Raw genomic sequence first — 25,044 nt, forward strand, 5'->3', positions numbered from 1 at the left:
CGATCAAGAATTGTGCCTGTTTATAAAAAGGATGATCGTACGTCCCTCTCAAACTATAGACCAATTTCGATAATTTCCAATTTTGCTAAACTATTTGAAAAGTTATTATATTCTTTTATGTACACCAGCACGTGCCCCTTTGTGTCAGCTTCCCAGCATGGTTTTGTTTCCGGTCGCTCTACAGTTACCAACTTGGCTACGATTTCCGAGTTTATCTGTAGCACCTTAGATAGACGTGGGCAGGTGGATGTTGTATACACTGATCTATCCGAAGCCTTTGATCTGATTGACCATAGAATTCTCTTGTATAAATTGAGCTCTTTCGGATTTGTTCCTTCAGCAATTCAACTTCTGGCCTCTTATTTGCAACATAGAAAATGTTATGTTGCTTACAATGGATATTTTTCTAATGAGTTCACTGTTACCTCAGGGGTTCCACAGGGATCAAATTTGGGCCCTCTATTATTTGTTCTTTTCATAAATGGCTTACTTCTAAAAATTGATTGTCGGATGTTGGGATATGCTGATGATATCAAGATCTATGCCGAAGTCTCATCGATGGCAGATGCAGATAAGCTGCAGCACAACTTAAACACAATAGTGCAATGGTGTAAGACCTACAAACTTAACCTTAATATAGATAAATGTTGTGTACTTACTTATAGCCGATGCATATATCCTTACAATATTGCTGGCAGCATTTTAAGTCGTGTTGAGGAGTACAGGGATTTGGGGGTCCTGTTTGATGCAAGTCTTAATTTTAAAAAACATATCAATAATGTGTGTTCGGAGGCCTTTAGGTCCCTAGGTTTTGTGATGCGTATGTCTAAATATTTCACAAGTGTCAGCTTATTAAAGACCTTGTATTGTGCTTACGTTCTGAGTAAGTTAGAATACGCTTGCCTGATTTGGAGTCCCTTATATGCATGTGAGTTCTTAAGCCTTGATCGAGTCCATCGTAGATTCTTAAAATTTCTTTCTTACAAATCTGATGGAATTTACCCTGAGTTATATGTAACATTTGTAATAAAATATTTATTTTATTTTAAGATTTTTCCCCTTTTTTCCATGAGATTTTCCATGTTAATATTAATAAGTTTTAATAAAAATTTTATACATTTATTCCGCATCGTAAGCCACTAAAACAAAGAGTTGAATTTTACGTGTACTCATTTTCCGTCGTTTACTGCAAAAGAGTAGCAGACTTGGTCAATTTTATTTTATTCAATAATCTTATAACGTTCGAAGCAGGAATACGGTTACAAAACGAAAAAGATCCCGTCGAATTTCGCTATCCCGAACTAAGAAGTTTGGAGACTGGGTTCATGTTTAGTTTAAGAAAGTAAAGCGGTAAACTTTTCGATATTTGTCCGGCAACGCCGTCGGCGTTTTATTAAAATTTCACGTTTTTGAGGGCGCGATTGAATCTTTTTGCCACGACAACTTCCGAAGCTCGGAGACTCGAAAAGAGATTTCTGGTCGCGGCTGCTGCTACTTCAAGGGGAGAGGGCCCCATCTTGTGCGCCCGGTTCACATAAATATTTATAAGGTACCCGAGGGACGTGTCCCAACCGGTCCGTCGCGGCCGGACAAGACGGATTAAATAAATCCCATGATCAGGCGACCGGTTGACGTTCTTCGCAAAGCATCTAAGGGTGTATTACTAAAACGTTAAACGTTTAATTGAAGGAGATATTAATAACCATATTCTCCAATAGAAAAAAAACTATGTAGAAGGATCTTCAAGGAAAAAAGATCTCTTTGAAAAGTGCGTCCTCAGCGTTTTCTCTAAGTGGTTAAGTTTAAGGGACGGAAGAAAGGCCTCGGGGTCTCCAACACACCCCTTTTCTTGGTATGGTGGTGGTGTTTGCTCGCAGGAGGGAATAAGGAAGCGTAATGGTCGCGAAGTTTCCTACGGGATGCAAATTTGCCGAGATATGTGTTCCGAGCCCGAACAAAATGGAATCGGAACATTTTTCCATCCCCAGGATGACGTTTAGTTATGAGTGGATGTGTCCCGGCGTTTTACACAAGGGGAAAGGAAACGGGATGATATGATAAATGGCGACAAGCGCCCGGACGCCTTCTTTAGAACCACCTCAACGTGAATTCTTTTTTATAATTTTTTTTTCGTTTTCGTCTCTCGCAACTAATCAACGCTTCCGCGAATGGAAAGAAGACTCATTATCAAATTAATTCTATGAAAGGTACACACGAAGCGAAGCGCTTTTTTCCTCGACACATAATTGGATGGGGGGAATATGAAAATTGGGTAGCCTTAGCTTATTGCGTTACGTTATTTTTTTTTGTGTCAGCGCATCATTTTATTTGAAATTATATACTTTTAAAAATAAATGAAGTACTTAAATAAAACCGGAAGATACGCGTTTTCTCCGATCGCTATAAATCAGAAAGAAAGCCCCGAATCACTTAAATACGTCCTGTTCTATTTCCCCATTGATTCATTGATTCCGGCGGCCGTTCAGATTCCTCGGCGATAATAAAGCGTCCCGACGCCGGGCGCCGCCTCTCCCCGAGAGAAATATGGCCGACAACGTGAACACGATTACATCATACACTTCATTGGACAACGGCCCCTGAGCCATGAAATCTTATTTCAAGTTTTAGCGCCGTACCTTCAAGTTTCACATCTCGCGACCAAGTTCTCAGTTTTATTTCAACGACCAAGTAAAACGGAGCGAAGAAAACGATCTGAGAAACACCATCGATCAAAAGAACGACATAAATAATATAAATCCTTTTTTTATACTATATGTGCGTTTTTATGAAAATGTGTTGGGTTTAATTGATTTGCTGGTTATACGAAGAGAACCCAAAACTGACCCCGTCACCGAAAAGTATTTATAATTTACGTTTTATCTCTGAAACTGTCGTAAAATTGTCGACAATAAAAGGGTCCCGCACGTCCGGCAATGTCTGTGGCGATAAAATTTCGCGGGGAATAGCAGGAAACGTGCTGTTCGACAAGACTTCCAGACCCAACCGAACCGGCCGACGGTATTGTGGTAATAATATTTCTGCAATTCTCTCTCAGGTTGCCATTCTGTGTTACTGCTGCGCTCCCGCCACCGCCACCGCCACCGTCACCCGATTCCATCCGTTTCACTGAGGAGCGGCGCTAGCGTGGGAGGACGTGGGTATCTCCCGCTCCCACCTACTACAGGTTCTCAGAATTGTCCGGGTTTTGTCCTTCAAGATCGGACATTTTTCTTGTAGCCGTCTCACAATATGAATGTGACCTGGCGTATACACTGACGATCAAAATAAATTTACTTTTACACCGTTTAACGTTAATAAACGATCGTAACATTTATTTTCCTAGAACAGACTTATAAATCAAAAGAATTGTATTACAATACAAATCCCCTTTTAAATCGACAAATCAAAACACTGTCTATTTTTGGGTGATTCCCGAAAACTGCCCAGAAACACGAACTCCTTTCACGCTACACAAAAGCTTATTTCGTCAATAATCGTTCACATCGCGGGTAATAATCATAATAATCTCGTGGTGTGCTGTCGACATAAAAACAAATGGATATAGAGCGATAAATAAGGAAGCGTTATTAGCTTAACATTAATATTTGAATTCCCCCGAATAATGATTGATTTCGGTTATTGTTAGGGGGAGCGTGAGATTTTATTTACGCGAAATCCTCTTGTGAGCTTTTCACTATTCGAACGCGAACCGTACGGTATTTGCCTTGGGTGCTTTCCCGGGAGCGAGACCATTGTGCAAATAGAAAGAAATTCCACTAAAAGAATTTTAGTAGTAATATCTCCGATATGAAAACGTAAAGGCAAATATGGCTTTGAAAATGCCCAGGTGATCTTTATGTTTAAGGTGTCTTACTTTATGTAGCGGCTATTGTATTCACGACGGCTCAATTTATAACCTGAATATTTAATGAATATTTTTCAACCAAAATCTTATAAAAAATTAATTCAAACCGAGGTCGCTTGCAGCCGAAGCAGTACCATATCCAGAAACGGTCTTTTGGCTTAATCAGAAAAAGTTATACATTCTAATTGAAGTCGAGGTTGCTTGCGGCCGAGGCTATACATTAACCAGAAATGACACTGACGTCGATTCGTTTGATGTTGGTGGCATCTCGTTTTATGGCCTCGATTTAAAATTCGCCATCTTATCGAGGGTCATCAAAGGCGCATATTAGAATGAAAACGTTATTGGATAGTTTACCACCAATAGCAGCAATAGCTTGGTGACCTTCTATAATATGGCGTTAGATGTTACCGACTCGATACCGCCAGTGTCGCTTCTGGTTATTCTGTGATAATACTGTACAATACATAATGTTGTGCCACATCGACAAACGATGTTGGTTTTATCACGAAAAGTGATGCATTTTAAGCGAAGCCAAGATCGCTCGCGGCCGAGGCAATGTAATGGATACCATATTATAATGGCGTAGGTCGCTATAAACATGGATTTTAACAAGTTTTCAGAGTTTAAAGAATACTTAAATTTAGATACACTTTCAAACAAGAGAAGGTTATCAAAAATGTTTAATGAATTCTTATAGAATTGATAACTGTTAAATATTTATTTACCGGCGAGACGATAGCAACAAACCACTCAGCAACAAACTTTTTCCTTTATATTTCCACCTACTTCTAGGGCCCATATCTTCATTATCTAGAAAGATAGCGAAAAACTAACCACACGGTTGGAAAGCTTGGACTTTTCTCTATCATAAACCGAGTTTTCGTCCGCCGATATGTTGATAATAAGAGCAAGAAAAAAATAAGAAACGTCTCGCTGCATTCAAATTACCTCAAAATTATCAAACTTCACGGCCTTGTGCAGCCGTTATCAGATGGAAATTCAACAAATGGTTTACATATTCGGAAAGAGCTGACCTTGGACTATCTTATTCCGAGTTTTCGTCCGTCAATATCTGTCGACGTCTGTAAAAAAAACGCTCCTGAAAAAGAGCCTACAGTTGGCAACAAACTTTACCTTTGAATTTCTATCTACTTTTCGGACATATATCTTTGTTATTTATAACGCTAGCGAAAAACTAAGTACACGGTTGGAAAGCTTGCTCTTTTCTCTATCTTAAACCGAGTTTTCGTCCGCCGATATGTTGATAATAAGAGCAAGAAAAAATAAGAAACATCTCGCTGCATTCAAATTACCTCAAAATTATCAAACTTCACGGCCTTGTGCAGCCGTTGCCAGATGGAAATTCAACAAATGGTTTACATATTCGGAAAGAGCTGACCTTGGACTATCTTATTCCGAGTTTTCGTCCGTCAATATCTGTCGGCGTCTGTAAAAAAAACGCTCCTGAAAAAGAGCCTACAGTTGGCAACAAACTTTACCTTTGAATTTCCATCTACTTTTCGGACAGATATCTTTGTTATTTATAACGCTAGCGAAAAACTAAGTACACGGTTGGAAAACTTGGTCTTTTCTCTATTATAAACCGAGTTTTCGTCCGCCGATATGTTGATAATAATCGGTTATGATAGAGAAAAGTCCAAGCTTTCCAACCGTGTGGTTAGTTTTTCGCTATCTTTCTAGATAACGAAGATATAGGCCCTAGAAGTAGGTGGAAATATAAAGGAAAAAGTTTGTTGCTGAGTGGTTTGTTGCTATCGTCTCGCCGGTTATTTATTTACTGGTTTCCAACAGTATTAGGTAAGTGGTTACCAAGAATGTTTAAGATTACCCAGAAATGTGTATAGTAATTTCTAAGATTTTTTTATCGGATTTCCATGGATTTTCAGAGGGTTATTAAGGATTACGAAGAAAATCGAGAGGTTTTCTAATTATTTCCATACTTAGTTTGGTAGTTAGATACAAATGATTTTATAAAAATGTACAAAAAGCTTAAATGTCCAATGTAGTAATAGTTTAGGTCGATTCTTGGAATATATCGATCTCGCCAGGTATACATAAGTTAAAAACAGGTTTGAACCGGTCCAATTCGTTGCCAAAAATAGATGAACGTATTTAGGTCTATTATAAACCGGGCAGGTGTGTTGAGAGAGGTACGGGAGGGCGTCAAAAGTAGCCAATTATGTCGACCTCCTGGTTGTAACACACAAACACCACGTTCCAGGAGGATTCCAGTCCCACAGACGACAATTTATTTCTGAATGGTACCAGGTAGAACGTCTTTCTTCTGTTCATTGATGACGGCGGTTCTCTGAAGAATGACATACGACCAACTCTCCTGTTATTTTTCGAAAAGGAAACACACCTACGCACGAAACTAACAGGATATACGAGATAGTACATTTATCGTTTATTATTCATAGATAGATTAATCCATTAGTTGATTCGCTTGAAAGTTTCTGATAATTAAACCCCACACAGAACTTGTAACATTACCGAATATTAATCTTAATCCCTCCGCTTAATTTCCTGTTAAATTATTAGCCCCTCCCTGATGGGGCGAACGAGTAAAAAAGAGGCCTTCAAAAAATTACACATTTCCAGCCATCATGTAGCCCGCACGTGTCCATAAATCAAAAACACGTCATTGCAACGTCGCCCCATTAGTATTCATGTATGTATTCAATATCGGACCCGGCTAGTGAATTTGCAATTCAAAATTTGGCTCCAAAGCAAGACAGACTTTTTCAAAGTCCCGCGGAGAGATTCCCCGAAAAAAACAAAACGAAAGGAGAACGGGAACGAGTCTCCCTTTTAATTTGTCCTTTCTTCTCGTGGGTCGAAAAGTAACGAAAAAAACGAAAGGTGCAAAAATCAGTATCCGTGTTGCAGTGGTTACCGCTGTTGCTTTGCGAGACGGAAGAGAGATAACACGAGAAGAGGAACAGAGAGGGTGGAGTGCGCAAGGAGTAAGAGGACTAGTTGGTGGGGGCGCAGGACTCACGAACGCGCCGCTCTTCAACTGTTCAGTCTACATGCGGACGCTGCGGTGTGATCGTAGTGAACGTAGGTGCGTGGATGACTTGATCAGAAAGTTTTCTTATGACAATGTTTGTGAAAAAAGCCGTGTTGTTACTTTTGGTGACAATTATTCGTGTGGATTCAAGTTTAAGTGGTGGAAATTGTCCCTCCGTTTGTATGTGCAAATGGAAAAACGGAAAAGAAACGGTTGAGTGTACGGATCGCGGTTTAATAGCGATTCCGACAAGTTTAGATGTTGTGACGCAAGTTTTAGACTTGTCAGGAAATAATCTACAAATTTTACCAAGAAAAGCTTTCGTCAAAGCGGGATTGGTAAACCTCCAAAAAATATTTTTGAAAAATTGCCGCATCGGTCAAATTGACGATGAAGCATTTAACGGCCTCACTAACCTAATCGAATTAGATCTATCTCATAATTTACTCACGGACATCCCATCGGGGACGTTCCAAGACGTCCCGTTCCTTAGGGATTTGGTTCTAGCTAATAATCCCATCCAAAAAGTCGATTCGCACGCTTTCAAAACAGTCCCGGCGTTGATTAAGCTCGACCTATCTCATTGCGAATTACAAACGATCCAACCAAAAGCTTTCGAAGGCATCGAATCTTTACTAATCCTGAAACTAAACGGAAACCGCCTTAGTGAACTTCGTCCGAGGACCGTTGAAGTTTTATATAAATTGAATGCGGTGGAGCTGCAAGAAAATCCGTGGCATTGTGATTGTAGGCTGCGTCCCATCAAAGAATGGTTGCAGAAATACAACATTCCGATATCTGAGTCGCCGGTCTGCTCCGGTGGACCTGAAAGAGTGATTCATAAGTCCTTTCAAGATCTTCACATCGATGATTTTGCTTGTAAACCAGAAATTCTTCCGGTTAACCGTTACATTGAAACCACCGCCGGAGACAACGCGACCATAGCGTGTAGAGCAAGCGCTGTTCCTTCGGCCCACATCAATTGGTACTGGAACGGGAGGCTTCTACTTAATAATTCCGCCTTTTCATCGCATCAAAAAATATTCGTTTTCGAAGAGGGTCGCTTTGAGAAGCGGAGCAATTTAGTTTTAACAAACGCCCAAGAAACGGATTCGAGCGAATTTTATTGCGTGGCTGAGAATCGAGCAGGAAACGCCGAAGCCAATTTTACTTTGCGTGTTGCGATGCGCACCGCAGGAATGATCACGTTGGGTAGCGGACAAATTGCTGGTTTAAGTGCAGCGCTCGTCTTCCTCATCCTGTTCATTCTTATGATCATTCTATTCTTGTTGGTTAGATTGAGGAGGATGCCATTTTCTGAGAGTAAGACGCCCGGACAAATCGAAGTTGTCACAGTTGTTAATGGATCGGCTGTTCCCAATGGAAAGGCCGCTAATTTATCACCGGTCAATCCGATAAATCCGAATGTAGAAACGTCGTCATTTTCAGAGAGGAAAATTCCGACCGATCTTAATTTCTGCAACCCGGTTCAAAAACCACCAAGAACTAACGATGTGTCGTACACTACAAGTCATTATAATGGAAACGGATCTATTATTAATCCTAGTTCGTGTTTCGTCTCGCCATCATCAAATTCAGGAAATAATCCCGACTTGATCAATGACACCAACGCGAAATTTGAGGGCGAGGACGGTTACTCAGTTGAAGCGATAGAGAGACCAGGAAGTGGGGAATACAGCAGAAACATCGACTCTTTGTACCCATCGGGTTTATGGGAACACGATCAAGATTCTTTTAGGAATATGAGCGCAACAAATCCGGGATTTCACTACGACGATAAAACCCCCATTATGAGCGGCAACAGCGTTACAAATTCCCAAGAAGATATCGGTGCTAATAGGACCGTTCTTGGGTATCCATCAGATTATGGACTTCCGATAGAAGCTAGAGAAAATTACGTTTCCACCTCGAGTAGTACACTTCCAAGTAACGCCAAAACATTAAGGGTTTGGCAAAAAAGTGGTGTACCAGTGTTACCACCCGTGACAGCGTTAAAAAGAGTTTTTACTCAAAACAGGAACTCGCCGGATGAGGGGTATCAAGAAGGATGTGGTACGGATGTGTAAAAATTTGAAAAAAAAAATAATAAAAACCAAAGACAAAGCTCAGTTCCTACGATAATAAATTAAAACTAATTTTCTTTATTGACTGTATTAAGTGAATTAAGAATTAAGAGTGGTGAAGAAGTATGTGACTTTAATAATGTAATCCGTGTGTGATACGAGGATTAAAAACTAAGTGAAAAAATTGTAATTTGTGCATTAGCTTAGTAATTAAGGGATCGCTACATAGAGAGATGACGAGTTTTTCAGCGGATCATCAGGAAGACTGAAACTGAAGAATGTAGTAGGTAAAAAAAAAGATAATAAAAAAATAAAATCAACAAAGAGACGCAAATTAAATTAATTTAATTATTTTCTTTTAATTAATCTAGTCAATTTATTTTTTTATTACTAAATTAATTTCTTATTGTAAACCTCCCGAATTCCCCCCAAAAAAAAAGAAACCCGTAAACGAGAACTCCAACTGTATATATATATAAAAAAAAGAATTTTTGATGAAAAAGCACGATACAATTGTATGTAATAATAACAATAATTTATTTTTGTATTTATTAGGGAGATGTATTTTAACAAAATGCATACAATAATATTGAATAAGAAAAATAAATCGAATAAATGTCTGTATACATGTAAATACCGTTTAATAAACAAACAAAAAAAATCTAGTTAAATAAATAAAATAATGGCGTTGTTCTCGTGAGAAATTAAATTAAAGAAAAAAAATTAAATGTTTTCTATATGTGAAAATACTCTTTTTCGAGTTGAAAAACGGTATCTATGTGAGAAGAAAAAATAAATAAAACGAGATGAAAAATTGATAATAAATTATACAGTATTCATAATGTTACCAGTAACGGAAATGTAAATATATGTGGGGAAAATGTGTTATATACTTAAACGATTAAATAAATTGCATTTTGCAAACAAAAAATTCTTTTATTATTATTTTTTTAAATCTCCTATTTGCGGAAATTTACGCGATAAAACAGCTTGGTGGAAATCGACCGGTCGTGCCAAACATGCATTTTCATAAAAGAAACAATGGTCAGATCGATCGTTGGTGGTCACAATGGATTTGCAGCGTTTGTGTCCGAACGTTGCGAGCTACGCGAACTGATAGATAAAGGTTCGTGGTTTTCAATAACAACGATCAGAATGATTAACAACCACTGGTTACAATTATTCCACCACCGTCACACTATTTCCAACTATATATTTCAATATGGATCGAAACCACAGAAAGGTTTTATAGAAATTTATTGAATCACACTTTGAATTTATTTAATTCAAATAATTCAATTCAAATAATTTAATTTAAAGAATCTGAATAACAACATTTGACACAGATTCTACGCATTCTGTAGAATCAATCAAAAGTATGAAGTTAAATCCCTGGGATATCTATCCGGAGATCACACTAGACTTAGAACAAGAAACTAGTTCTAGGTTTAATATTAGTTTTAATATTAGTCTAGTGTTAGTTCTAGTTTTACACTACCACTATCATTAGAACTAACACAAGACCTAGAACTAGAATCATTCTGGTTTAACCGTCTTGACAGGCTTTGACTAAATCCGAATCTTTCTAGTTCTTGGTTTAGTGTTAGTTCAAATGGCAGTACTAGGTTGTTATATACTTTTCTTGAACTAAAATTAATACTAGACCTTGCGTGTTTTGAAAAGAAAAAAGTGTCTGACGTGTTGGATATCACATTGCAAGTTTCTTCAGTATAATTAATAATCAATTAACATAAATTAGTAACTAAGGTGTCAATTAAGGTGTTTTTATCAAATTCGAATGGAAACTTGGATACTTTCGGTAACCCTAAAACAATTACATAAAAATAAACTTAAAGCGATAAAAAGATTGGAAATGATTCTTTTTATTCTTTTTGTGTGGTTAGAAAAGAAGTACTTAATTTAATTTAAATCTAAATTTAATATCGTAAAACTCAACGAAAGTACAACTTCCCCCTTTCTTTCGTTTCTCGAAGAGTCCCACTTGAAGAACGAAGGTTTTCAGTTTTGAAGTAAGCCCACTCGGCGAAACGCGCGGTAACTTCGAGAGTTCCTCCTCGGAACAATCTTTAAGGCGATATTTTATAAAATATTTACTTTCCAATTAGCCCCCCGCGAGCGAAGACGAACGTAATCATGGCAAATGCGCAACGCCCGGCGAAGCATTTTAAGTAAAATTTAATGACGGCCCTCTCTTAATTCCCCTCCGCGACTGCCTCGGCCTTTCGTTATCAAAAGAAACCGGTTCTTCCTTCGTTTACGAAACCTGTCGAGCTTCAATTTCCGGTAGAGAACAGACAGATTCTCTTCGTTATTGAGGGGCGTACACTCTTGTAAAGGGAAACCAATTAAATGAGTAAGTATTTTTGATAACCTATTATTGTTCAACACGTGGATTTTTGTATTAATCAAATTTTTATTTAATAATATAAATTGAATCACTTTAAGGATAGAAATGATAAGACAATGTCCGTATGTGTACTTGAAACATACGTTTCTGCATTTACTCACAAACCAGAATTCAAACCGAGATTAATCTCAAATGCTACTCAAGTAGCACAAGAAGATTGTCGCTATGACATTCAGAGCATTTTGCAGATCACATTGTCTCAACATCCTCGACCACAATTTATGGGCCATTTCTGTATCGAGATGTAATGGGAGGATTCAAGATTCGTTGCTTTGGAATCGCCCATTTGGACATTATGTCAATTACAACATATCATTATTTCTTTGGATTCCTCCAAATTGTTTGATTTCCATTAAAAATAGATTATCGAACGGTATTAGTCTGCTATTCTGTTGTAGTGTAAGTTTGCTTAAATTTAGAGAGTATTTAAAAGCAATTCTTAAATAGCTCATTTTAAATCGGGCATTTTAATTCACATCTGATGACTCTCCCAACTACGCCAGAAATTAATTGCAGTTTCTTGAACCTATCTGATGCCCAAACATTTCTCCTTCCATATTCTCTCCTTGATTTGGTTTTAGGGTTGTTTGAGTTAGCAGACGTGCTTTAAACACTGGATTTTTTCCTCTAAGTATAAAACTTACGCATCTTTTCGCCACGTAACTTTGTCAGACAACTAAATTTTATATCCATAATTAATTGGAGACCAAACCTTAATAAAACTCTCCTTTTTAATTGGACAAAACGATCGATTGAGTGAAAAAGAATTTAATCTTTTATTTCCTAAGTTGATGAAAAAAAAGTATAAACTCATAATTGCATTTTATTGAAACCTTTCAACTAATAATCTTCTGTCATCCGATTTCTCCGTGTACACTTCTTATTGTTCTAAAGAAACAGCGCGTGACCTTTCCTTCCCCAATGAACAAATTGCTTTCTTTTCGTTCCGGCTTACAACGAAACAGACTGAGCACCAAGTATCGCGTGAAGTTACGCATCGATTCACTCATGTGATTGTACACACTCTTTAAGATAAATAAAATAGATTTCAATTTTAACCTAGAAAAGAAGGTTTCTTTTTATCCTTTTTCCTTGTTGTTTGTTGTTTTGAATCGTCAATAGTAGTAGGTGTAATGCTCGGTGCATATTTGCCATGAAAAGCTAAAAAAAAGAGCTCTTTTTTTCCAGCTTTTTTATTGTCATCGTTGACGACCTTTTCTCCCGTTTCTGGAAACGTACAAAAGGCTTGACACGGCGTGACGTCGTTGACAATGCAAAAGGACGGAATTCTCGTTCGATCGCTTCCATTAGCTGGATTGTGCTTTTACCTTTAATAGGAGAGGATGACACCTTTCGTACGATGAGGATAATTTGGGACAAAACAAAATATCAATAAAAATTAGTTAAAATGAAAATTTACGGGGCAATAATGACCTCGTTAATGAAATAATTACCATTACTGCGATTATCGCGAATTCAATTTTCACGGTGAAAATTTTAATCCGCCACTCTACGAGCTTTCACTTTACAAATTTAAAACAGATTTTCGTACGAAATATTAACTAGTTTTATCGATCGTTGTTTTGAATTTGTACACACTTTATACACCGATAGGTGTATAAACAAAAGGTTGGATAATTTCAAGTCGTTCGGTAAAGCGAAAACGCATTTTAAAGAAAACGTACGGTGCGAGAAATGAGCGGAAACTTTGTTCGAGTTTGTTTCGAATGGAAACAACAGTTTCGCAACTGTGTACTTTGCGCGAGAATTCGCGAAATGAACACGTAGCTGCTATATTGCTGCAGTAGGGGCAAATTTCAAAGAGGTTGAGTCGCATTAGCGAAGTTTAAATACCGCGCGCAATTAGTTGGTGTATTCAGAAAATTCAGATATTAATACGTCAAATTCGTGTATAAGGGTATTAATTTGAGATATGTTTGGTGACCAACAGAATTTTGCGTTCACCATTTCTCCTGTTGTCCAATGTATGTTTAATACACACCAGAATTGCCTAGTAGTGGTTATTACCTTTGTGTATAACCTCTTTGATGTAGCCGTATTACTGACTTGAAGTGGATAGTTTCAGAAATTCCATCTACTCCACAAACAATAGGTTCCGCGCCGAAGAGATTATGTAAATTAAAAATAAAAAATGTTAAAAGGTAATTTCTTGAATTGGTAAAGTTAAATACATTAAGTAAAGGGATATAACATTGGAGAAGGGTAAAAGGATAAGATGAGATTGGTTCTGGGAGAAGAATGATTAATTTCTCGTTTCGTTCATATCGATTCCATCCCTAAGTTTCGCCGTAAGTCCCTAACTTCTTCGAAAGGGATTATCTCAAACGCGGGATTACCCGGCATGGCCCGCACGGAAACGGAATTCTTAAAGGGCGAGAATAAAGAGCATTTTATGTCGTCGCGTATCGGTCACAGATACTAAACGTGAAACAATGAAGCTGTCCCCCGCAACAATCCCATTTCGCGCGTTCGAACATCTGCGATTTCCCGATGGATTCGTCGGAGGGATTTTGGGTGACACGTTCAATAGGACACGGAACAAGAGCTTTCCGGGCGCGATTAATCCAAATTATTGGGCTTCATAGGCGGGTTGATGTTCGCTGTCAAATTGATCTCAAAAACTTGGTTACCGGATCAATGATGTACTCTTGTCTAGTTGTCTACACGTATTCACCATTAGTATTTGATCGATTTCTTATTAACGATAACAGATTGCAATTGAAAACGCCAGATTGGGAACTAGATGTTGACCCAGGGATCAATTTAGATGAAAGCCCATCCGGGGATATAGAGGACGATCAATCCCGTCGATTGTTGCAAGTTAGTATTTCGTTTTTCCGCGAAATCGAGTGGAGGGGAAAATAATTATCCGAGATTTGCGATCGGTCTAGATATAGATTCCATTTCGAGTGAAAGACTTGGTCGACAAAAGGCTCGAACATTGATTCCTTTTGTATTCAACGAGTCCATTACCGGGGAGGGGTTGCGGCTACGACGGCGACCCAGAAAATGTTTTCTTAGATCCACATCTACAATACTCCCTGTGCGTTTCAAACCGTTTTGAGGGGACATTATCAAAGTTTCCGCTACGATAAGACGCGAAACAATTACTGATCTCGCAAACGATAACCGACTCCAACTCGATTTTAGCCTTGGTTCTAAACAAATCACTTTTTTTACACAAACCAAAAAAAAAAATAAAATATATTCTTGTATCACACCGTTGAATGAGAAAATACATAATTTACATTTTACAATAAAATTACTTTCAAATTAGGTATTGTTTCAGAAAATGGGTCAAACCGCAATATTAAATTATTAACTAAATCGTTAATATATTAATATTCATAACATCTAATGGAAATTTAGTTTTTGTAATTCGCGACAGTAATGAAAGCTGTTACAGTACTCAAACGGGTGCTGTAATGACACTCTTTACAGCATCCGATGCTGTAATGAGATTTTAGTAACATTTTATGGAATCAGTTTAAGTTGGTGACATTGGGTCATTAATTTTTCTAGTTGTCAATGTGACAATGTTTGTCTATGGATGTTTAAACACGTTCTTAACATCGAATACAAGGTCCACAATGATGAGGACGTTGAACTCTGAGCAATTTCTCTTATTTTGGGAGGTCTACATGAAACATTTTTATCAGGTGAATACGTTTTGTGTTATGACAGTTTCTATTTGTTATTCAAATTTGTATTTTCAAGTGTTACGTTGTTACCAACTGCTACATACCTATTTCCCTACATTGTCAAAATTTATTTTATTTTTGAGAAAAAAAAGGATAAAAACGCGAATTACAAAAAATAGCATAAAAAACACGTTTCATAAGACTTAAAGCACTCATTCATTAAAAAACTCGTGGCTTCGCCACTCGTTTTTCAACTTAAATTCGTGCATTTCAAACGTGTCTTACGAAACTTGTTTTTTAATATACTATTTTGTAATTCGCTACAGTAATGGAAGCTATAACAGTACTCAAACGGGTGCTGTAATGAGACTCCTTACAGCATCCGATGCTGTAATGAGATTTTAGAAACATTTTATGGAACCAGTTCAAGTTGGTGACATTGGGTCATTAATTTTTCTAGTTGTCAATGTGACAATTTTTGTCTATGGATGTTTAAACACGTTCTTAGCATCGAATACAAGGTCCACAATGATGAGGACATTGACTCCGAGCAATTTCTCTTATTTTGGGAGGTGTACATCAAACATTTTTTTCAGGTGAATATATTTTGTGTTTTGACAGTTTCTAATTGTCAATTCAAAGTTTCTATTTTCAAGTGTTCCGGTGTTACCAACTGCTACATACCTATTTCCCTACATTGCCAAAATTTACTTTATTTTTGTTAAAAAAAAACTATAAATACGCGAATTACAAAAACTAGCATAAAAAACACGTTTCATAAGACTTAAAGCACTCATTCATTAAAAAACTCGTGGCTTCGCCACTCGTTTTTCAACTTAAATTCGTGCATTTCAAATGTGTCTTACGAAACTTGTTTTTTAATATACTATTATGCTATTGTTACAATTATTGCTGTTGCCAGTGTGTCAGTGTCATATAAAAATTGTGAGTAAGTAAGCTGGAATACACTCTATACAGGGTGTTTCGGTGACTCGGGGAACAAATGTAACCACATGTACTAAAGTGAAAATAAATGATGACGATTCATGTAAAAAAAATTAGTAAAAGTCCTCAAATTGCAAAGATACAGGCCATCAAAGTTAGGAAATTTTAACACATTTTTCTAAATATCTTAAACACTATTTATGGTAAAGCGTTGAAATTTGGTACAGTGTAAACTAATATCACGTAAAATCATTAGGCAGTTTTTGAGTTGGATCGGTACGCGGGAACAATGCTATACGGGTTGTTCCTAAAGTTTGTTTGCACAAAACTTTTTTATTCTATCATAACCCTACATTTATTTTTGCAGTTTCTAATAGTAAATTTAGTTTAGAATCTTTTATCACTCTTAGAGAATATTCGTAAAAACCACCGTTTTCGTATTAAATGCAAAAATGTTAGGCTCCGAATTAAATAACACTAAAAAAATAAATAAATAAATAATCTGAATTGACAAGTGAAAATCGAACTGAGCTGTCATAACTATTATGTATGCAACATGTCCAAGTGTAGATTTAGCTAAATCACATTTTTAATTTGTTTTAGTTGGTTTAATAAAAGAATTCGAAAACAATAAATTAAAAATCAATAAAAAATAAACAAAAAAACGACAACATTAACAGGAATAATAAAAACATACATAAAATAACAAGACAAGTAATAAAAAATACTAAAGGAAATGTTCAAAAACTTAGATTTCTTTTTTTTTAGTGCTGTTAATGAATCTTAACCCAACATTTTTGCATTTAACACGAAAACGGTGACTTTTATCAATATTATCTAAGAGTAATAAAAGTTCCTAAATTAAATTTGCTATTAGAAACTGCAAACATAAATGTACGGTTATGATAGAATAAAAAAGTTCTGAGCAAACATACTTTAGGAACATCCTGTATAGCATTGTTCCCGATGACCGATCCAATTCATAAATTGCCTAACGATTTTACATGACATTGATTTACACTGTTACCATTTTACTTGGTGCAGAAGCAATGGGCTCAGCATCAATCCCAATAAAATCGAAATAGTCCCTTTCACTCGGAGAAGGAAGCTACAAATAAAAGCACCCTCCATTGAAAGTAGAACTATTAACCTCAAAACAGAAACTAAATACCTAGGGGTAATACTTGACAGTAAATTAAACTGGAACTCACACTTAGATAAGGTGAGGAAAAAGGCCATCATGGCAAACCAGATCTGCCGCAGGCTCCTAGGAAGGAACTGGGGTCTCAAACCACGAATGGCTCATTGGGCCTACGTAGCAATAATCAGACCCATGGTCGCCTACGCCTCATTGGTTTGGTGGCCAAAAACAAAACATAAGACAGCTCAACAACAGCTGGCACAAATCCAGTTTTAACATAACGGGTGCAATGAGATCCTGTCCGACGGCTGCTTTGGAAGCCCTACTCGGTCTCACACCACTCCACATATATATACAAAAGGAGGCAGCCTTAAGTGCCTTATCACTGAAAACAGTTTCTTCACTCAAGTTAATGCAGGGTAATCTCAGAGGATACCTCGAGATCCTCAAAGACCCATGTCTAAATCACCTGATTGAAATTAAAACGGACCTTATACCGACGGAATACAATTTCAACCAACCGTATAAGGTCATATTTAGTAGCAGGGATGATTGGGCGAAAGGAGGGCCTCAACTAAAAAGAGGAGCCCTAGCCTGGTACACCGATGCTTCAAAGACAGTAAGATCTGGAGTAGGCATGGGCATCAGTGGACCAAGCCACATCAAATTGCCCCTCAGTTCGGACTTAACAATTTTCCAAGCAGAAGTTCTTGCTATAAACTTCTGCACCGCTTTGAACCTACAGAAGGGACAAAAAGGTGCATCCATAAACATTTTCACAGACAGTCGGGCCGCCTTAAAGGCAATTCAGGCCTACACGTGTGGCTCCGCACTGATCAGAGAGTGCACCAACAACCTGAGAGAACTCGCTAGGGGCAATGATGTTACCCTATGGTGTGTTCCAGGTCACAGCAACATTGAGGGCAATGAGAAGGCCGACAAGCTGGCCAAAGAGGCAGCAAACACGCCCTTCATTGGACCCCAACCTGGATGTGGACTACAAAAAAGCCACCTAAAACAAATAATCAACAACTGGGAGGCTTCAAAGATAGTCTTACGCTGGAAAAGAGGTTTTATGCCTCAGCAAAGGGGATCTAAGAACGCTCTCAGGCTACCTGATCGGCCATGTGCCCCTAAAATACCACCTCTTCCACATTGGACAAGCTGAGGATCAAACTTGTCGACTATGCAACGACGAGTCAGAAACTGCTGAACATATACTGTGCAATTGCGTTGCCAGAGGACGTCTAAGGCACAACGTCTTCGGTAAAACTCCCCTGTTACCTACCGACATAAAGGTTCAAGACCTTAGGACAATAATAAGGTTCATTAAGGACCTACATTTGCCCTAAACCTTTGGAGGGCTAAAGTTACAATAGATCTTATAGGTCGCGGTAACGAGAGGGGCCGCCCTCCTCAGCCCGGCAGCAATAATAATAATAATAACACACTGTACCAAATTTTAACGCTTTACTGTAAATAGTGTTTAAGATATTTGGAAAAATGTGTTAAAATTTCCTAACTTTTATGGCCTGTATCGTCAAAATTTGAAGACTTTTACTAATTTTTTTTTAACATGAATCGTCATCACTTTCAATTTAGTATATGTGGTTAAATTTGTTCCCCGAGTCACCGAAACACCCTGTATAATTAGATTTGCAGTTAAACTCAATTATTGTTATCAACAAATGTCAAGTTAGTGATTTGTGGATTTTGTGGCTTTTAACTCAAAATGCGAAATATTTCTAAACAAATCTTCTATCATTTTTAGTTTTCAAAATACATTGAAAATGTCATCCAAAAACGCCAGTTGAGCGATTTGGAAATTTTATGGTTTACTGTGAATTTCACTTAAAATGCAATATACACAAATATATTTCTATAGAAACCAGGGCGTACCTACTTACTTTGTCCCACATAAAATGCAACATGCCTAGAGTAGTTTCTAGTTCTAGTGACAGTGGTAGATAGAGCTAGTTAGCATAAGATATTACTATGTTGCACATGTTTATTGAACTAACACTAGACCTAGAAAGTATCGGGTTTACAGCATTCATATATTGCGAGTTATCTGAAATTTCCGAAAATGCGAAATTATTCGAAACAAAAGCGAAAAAAAAGATCGAGTTTCCTGGCGGGACCAATTTTCTTAATTAAAAACAATATTTGGTTTAATTCGCGAGTTACGAGGTGGCAGCCTGAGGGTTAATTTAAATTATCCTCCCTGGGCAAATAATTAAAACTTAAAAACTTTTGGTTAATTTAGGTTGCTTTTCTGGAGGAAAACGAAAATAACCAACGGTGATTAAGTTATCGCTTAATACAAGAATGAAATAAAAAAAATAAGCTTTGTTTAATGATGCTAATTATTATCAATATTGTGGGAATAGATTCAGGAGTCGATATTACACCATTATGGAAATGTTATCATTGTAGCAGGGACGCCTTAATTGCCTGTACTAAAGCTAATGATATTTCTAATTAGGAGGAAAACGGGGAAAACACCGGGGTAAAGTGCAATTGGCGTTCGTTTAAACGTAACCTACTTCGTCGAGGCTCGGTCGGTCGACTTCAGATGTGTTTGCAGTCGAAATTGAAAATTACAGGAACCACGTACGGGTTTGTTGGACAAGTACCTGTCCCCGCCCTATCGCAACGGGGATAATTTCACCTTCCCCCAACTCGTTCACTCTACACGCATTTGATTACGTACGCGAATTTATAAATTAAACAAAACCTCACATAAATCGCGCTTGCCGACACATTATATAATTATTTACAATGTTCCATCCGACCGTTTAGAATTTCAATGACCGGAATCGACCACCCTGGGATTTCGAAAATTGAAACCGACGATGCGTCCTTTTCCGCTCTGATAATCAGTCAATTTACCGTTAAAAAATAAAATCGAAATATCCGGCGCCTCCACCGAAAATAAGTTTCTGAAACAGTGATGTAATGATAACGTGAGAAACCAGGTGGTAAGAATAAGCGTGAGAGAAACGCAAAGCGAAAACTTGGCAATTAGCGCGGAGCCCTATTGATCCCGAGTCTACGCTGTTGTTTGCACTTATTGTTTTGCACAACGGGGTGCTTCACGAAGCAAACTTCTCCCTTTATAATTTATTTATGGAAATACATTAAAATCCTACAGCGAGAACGCGCATCTCTTTGAAAAGGTCTAATTGCGGCTGCGGCAACGGCGGCTTCTTGCACTTAACGTACACAAGCCGGAAAGCCCGGTAAAACACAAAAATTGCTAACGACAAGGAGAACGGCGAGCTTCGAGTTTCGGGCATTTTCCAACTTAATCCGTCGGTTATCCCCCTGAAAACAAGTCGTTTTCGCGCGCCCCATTTTTATCGGCAATTTCTTCCTAAGCATTCTGCCCGAGTGCAACGTTAACACATCTTCCCTGGTAATGCAGTAATCTGTATTACGAACCGGTTGCCGCGGCAGTATCGCCGACATATTTGAAGCCGGATGCCTTCGCCCCGCGGTGCAATAAGCATCGCAATAAAGTTCAAATTTCATTCCGACTGCAGTTGCTCTCGGTATATTTATAATCGTGAACCGGCTCGGGATAATGTTTTTATGTTTTTAATCCGTTGGACCAACGGTGCTTTTTATGAACCGTCGACGTTGTCATAAGCAATTAACAGTTGCCTTTGAATGAATCTATATATTTTCTGTTTAATTAACAAAAAATAATTAAAACACCGCATGAATATTAACTAAACCGTCAACATCCAGACTTAACTCTACATATTTATTTAAATTATAGAGAACGATCTTTAAAGGATCATATCTTAAGAACGAATTGAGATATCGCCATGAAATAAAAAGCATCTTAATGGGAAATTAAATGTGACAAAAATAATTTCTTAAACTCAATTCAACACCTTTATGTATCCTGTAAAGAATGATGTTTAAAAAATTGTATCTTAAAACACAATAACCATGTCATAAATAGTATCTTATTTTCCATAATACATAAAATAAGAATTTAAATGCATTTAGTGTACAAATAACATTGAATTTGGTAGATTCATTGTTAATATTAGGTTAACATATCCAATAATATTAATTACTCGTCGCATCGCAGTAACTTCGCTATGTAATTAGCTTTGCTGCTGGAAGCGACGCGACTGAAGCAACTTTATTAATATTATTCTGCGGTTTCGATCGAATGTAATGAATTTTGCGATCGATTAAACTAAATTATTGGGAACCAGTGGGCGTAAACGAGGAGTCATTTAGTTCTGTTGTAAATAGGCTTTAGGATTCAGCGTCCGGTTTATTAATCTAGTCGATTTCGTGAAATTATGATTACTCGGTCTGTTTGGTCCATCCTGATAAGCAAACGCTTAAATCAGATTATAAATTAACTCCCTGGATGCGGTATCGAATCGCGAAGTGTAATATTATTTAAAATTTGAAATAAAGAGAAATATGTTATTATTCTTTTGTTTTTCGTCCTTTTGAAAGGTTTGTATTTACGTAAGCTTCGGGGGAGAACGTATTTGTGTGAATTCGTGCGGGACATGTCTAGATAGGGGCCTCGCCCCAAAATGTTCTTCCAGCAGTGCGAAGAGCACATTTTTCGCTCGGCTGTCGCCGGGTCCGCGAAGCAACGGTAAGTTATTCAATATTTTCCCCTTTATGTAAGGCGGATCGTAGCCAAACGGCACCCTTCGGGGGCCTGCGACACGGTGCCGTCAAATGGCTGTTGCCTGTAGACCTACGCTCCTGGAGCACGTTGAGCACGAGGAGCTCCCGCGAGTACTTTTAAATATTTAATAAACTCGACGCGAGACTGTTTGAAAGCTCGAACGTATTGTAGTCTATATGGGTGTCCCATTTACTTTTGGGTAGGCGATTTTTCGTCGCAAAAAAATCGAGCAAATTCAAAGCGTAACGTTGTTATTCAAATATCTGGTCGTAAAGTTTTAAATTCTATCAAGCTTCATATGCGCCCAACTTTTTTAAAAAATATTTCATCCCTTTTTTTCTCAGTTAGCCAACCCGGGGGAGACGTCCCAGTTATCCACTTCTGTCAGCGGCGTCCACTGACTGTCCACTCTCCCATAAAATCACTGTACACGCTCGAGTAAGCCTCCGAAGCGGCTTCTCGTCGTTCTCTTTCTTGTACACAGTAGTCACAGTATTTTCATCCTACCCACGGTTGTCTTCACGAAGCGAAGAAAGCGAAGAAGAAGAAAAAGCCGAGTTGGCAATTTTAGTTCATCGGGAACAGTGGCGCCCTTTTCGTCGGGAAACTAGGGGACGACGCAACCGGACGCCCAGCAGCCGTTCCCGACGAAATTAAATTGTAATAACCGGGCACAAGTCCGAATTGCTCCCTCGGGCGATTATGTCCCGGAACGATTCCAGTCCACTAAATCGCCATGCCCAATTAATAAGTAAATAAGCGTTTCGACCGTTCCTAGTTTACTTCCATCCAATTTCCTGTTTTTTATTTTTAATAAATCGATTTAAACTGTAAATAAATAGTGCCTACATTTGTTATTATACAGAATTTGATTTTTTGTTAATTCCGCTAAAATTTACACAAACCATTATTGGCAACGATGTGCAGAAATTGTCGAAGCAAATAGCGCGATTTGTAAAGCATGAACACAAACATCTGGATACTCCACTTATGTGGCTTTGCTAATCGATAGATAGTCTTAGGAAAGACTTAAAAAAATGACGAACCCAATCCTCCAAATTTCATGATTTCATATTGATATATCAAATGTAGCGTCACGCCCGGAAGCGACCTTGGTGGAGTGAGTGAATATGTTTTCTAATAAGAGTGTCAAATACTTTATATCTTTACCATAATGTGTAAGGAACTATTTATGATCGTTAGATGAACAATGAAAGGTAAGATGTGGAAGTGGATTTTAAGCAGGAACCATTTCAAAACAGATTCCCATCTTTAGAACCAATTTTACGATTGCCCGAACTAGTTTTGCTCCTAATAATAGATCAATAAATCAAGCGGATATCATGATATCAATCCCTCAATCGCGACAGAGACGTTCCACAAGCTCCTTCGTAATAAAAAAAAAGCTTTTTATTTTGAACATAATGAAATAGTATTTAAAAGAAATATTGTACTTTAATTTTAATTTTAAACAATGAATATTCAATACAATAGGAACCTTTTTTTAAAATTCCACTCAACGTGGAGTAATTCTCACTAATTGTTACGGGGCCAGTGTACCGCTGTAAATTCGGGACTCCCATCCGACGAAATGAGAGTGCCACGTGGCTGCCCGTCGGGGATTAAGGGGAGGGTTTAAAACGGCTGTGGCGTCCGTGTAAAGAGGACTTGACCTTTAAAATTTAGGATAACGAGGTCACCCCCTAACAGCAACTCCACTCACTCGAACCTCCTTTCATCCAGAGGTTTCCTTTCATTTTATTTTAGCGAATAAAAATTAGCACGAAAGTCAAAATGAACACCCTGTATTCAATAGTCAGATCGCCCTGTAGCTTAGAAACAGACGCGGTATTAAGATTAAGGAGGGGACTATGCACATACGAAGATAAATCTTAGTTTTCTCCTTGGAAATAAGGGAGGTACAAAAATATATAAGAATCTCTTATAGTTGGAGTAAAAGGGATGGAGGTAGAGAGATAGGCGGGATATATGCCGTGGTGTGGTTCCCACCAGAATACGAATTAGCACAATGCGATGGACGTTTGACCCCTGATGGCCGTGGAATGACCGCGCTCATTTGCATACCGCAAGCCGAAACGGAGGGCGTTTCTGTACGGGATACGTGATACGGTCGTATTTAATGCGAAGGGGGCGCCCCGCGGGGCAAAGTTCGCGGAACATGCTCGCGAAAGTTGATGCGGGATTTCACAATGGAAATTCGAGACCGGCTGGCGCTGTTGGAAAACGCACGACGTCGCGCCTGTTCGGGGACGTCCCGAAGCTCCCGCGACACTTCACCTTTCGCCTTTACTCGTTTATCTTAAAAGAGAGGACGAGGATGTATTAACCCCCACCCTCGTATCGTTCCTAGTAAATAAAAATTCTTGCGATGCCATCCGGCACGTGATCTAACCATTAACCATCAATAACACATCAACGCTATGTAACAAGTAAACAAGTGGTAATGATGATGTGAACTTTGCTATAAAAAGAGTCGTTGATATTGTAATCAATTATAATGAACCAATTAGTTGTGACGTAATGTGAAAACAAAGGAAGTAAATTAGGCTCAAAAACAGAGAAGGACATATGCAAATTTTGAATGGTATCAGAGACGTGCAGGAAAGCCTGCGGGCAAGTCCCACACAGTGTCCCAAAGGGTGGGGGAGGGTCTCCGTCCGCATCCCTTTTATATTCATTAATCAAAGCTTACAATGAGCCCCGTCCTGTCCACCGTAGCCGGAGATATTTCTCTAATGGCCGGGGCCGAAGACGGCGCGCCAGTTCCGGCAGATACCCGGCTGACAGCGGGATTAACGTGTATATAACGTTAGACGCCCGGGCGTTTTGGTTGCATTGTACGGCCCACTTGATGCCCGGGAAGATATATGATCGTCGGCGAATTGAGTTTTCACCCGAACAATTCCCGGTTTCCCGGTTATATTAAATTAACTTTCGCGAAGGTGCCGTTCTCGCGATGTCGTCGTTGAAAATCGACGCCCTCATGATTAAATGAGCACGATATTAGCTCTTCGCCGACGCGTAATCCACGCGCGACCTCCTTCAACATTAAACACCCTCCGGCTTGTATCGATTCGAGTACAACGTCCATTATTTATGTTTTCAAGCACAAGACTTAACGATTTCGAAAGGAATTTATTATCAAGTCCGTATGTGGCGGTTTTCAACGTATAATACCATGGTAATAAT

General features: G+C 38.3%; 2 protein-coding genes across 2 annotated transcripts in view; one reads left to right on the top strand and one right to left on the bottom strand.

Moving 5' to 3' along the window:
• The window catches only part of LOC111416579 (Yip1 domain-containing 1), a 167,765-nt gene that overhangs the window by 66,324 nt on the left and 76,397 nt on the right, over nt 1-25,044 (bottom strand). The gene's annotated exons all lie outside the window — the stretch shown is intronic.
• LOC111416575 (kekkon 1) lies at nt 6,914-8,992 on the top strand. Its single transcript, XM_023048633.2, has one exon. It carries the CDS (start codon nt 6,989-6,991, stop codon nt 8,987-8,989), a length of 2,001 nt encoding a protein of 666 aa, XP_022904401.1. The 5' UTR covers nt 6,914-6,988; the 3' UTR covers nt 8,990-8,992.

This window comes from Onthophagus taurus, chromosome 11 (assembly GCF_036711975.1).
Source record: "Onthophagus taurus isolate NC chromosome 11, IU_Otau_3.0, whole genome shotgun sequence".
NCBI classification, from domain to species: domain Eukaryota; kingdom Metazoa; phylum Arthropoda; class Insecta; order Coleoptera; family Scarabaeidae; genus Onthophagus; species Onthophagus taurus.

Bases quoted from the DNA above. Each gene is read 5' to 3' on its own strand.
- LOC111416575 (XM_023048633.2), top strand. From the start codon at position 6,989: ATGACAATGTTTGTGAAAAAAGCCGTGTTGTTACTTTTGGTGACAATT.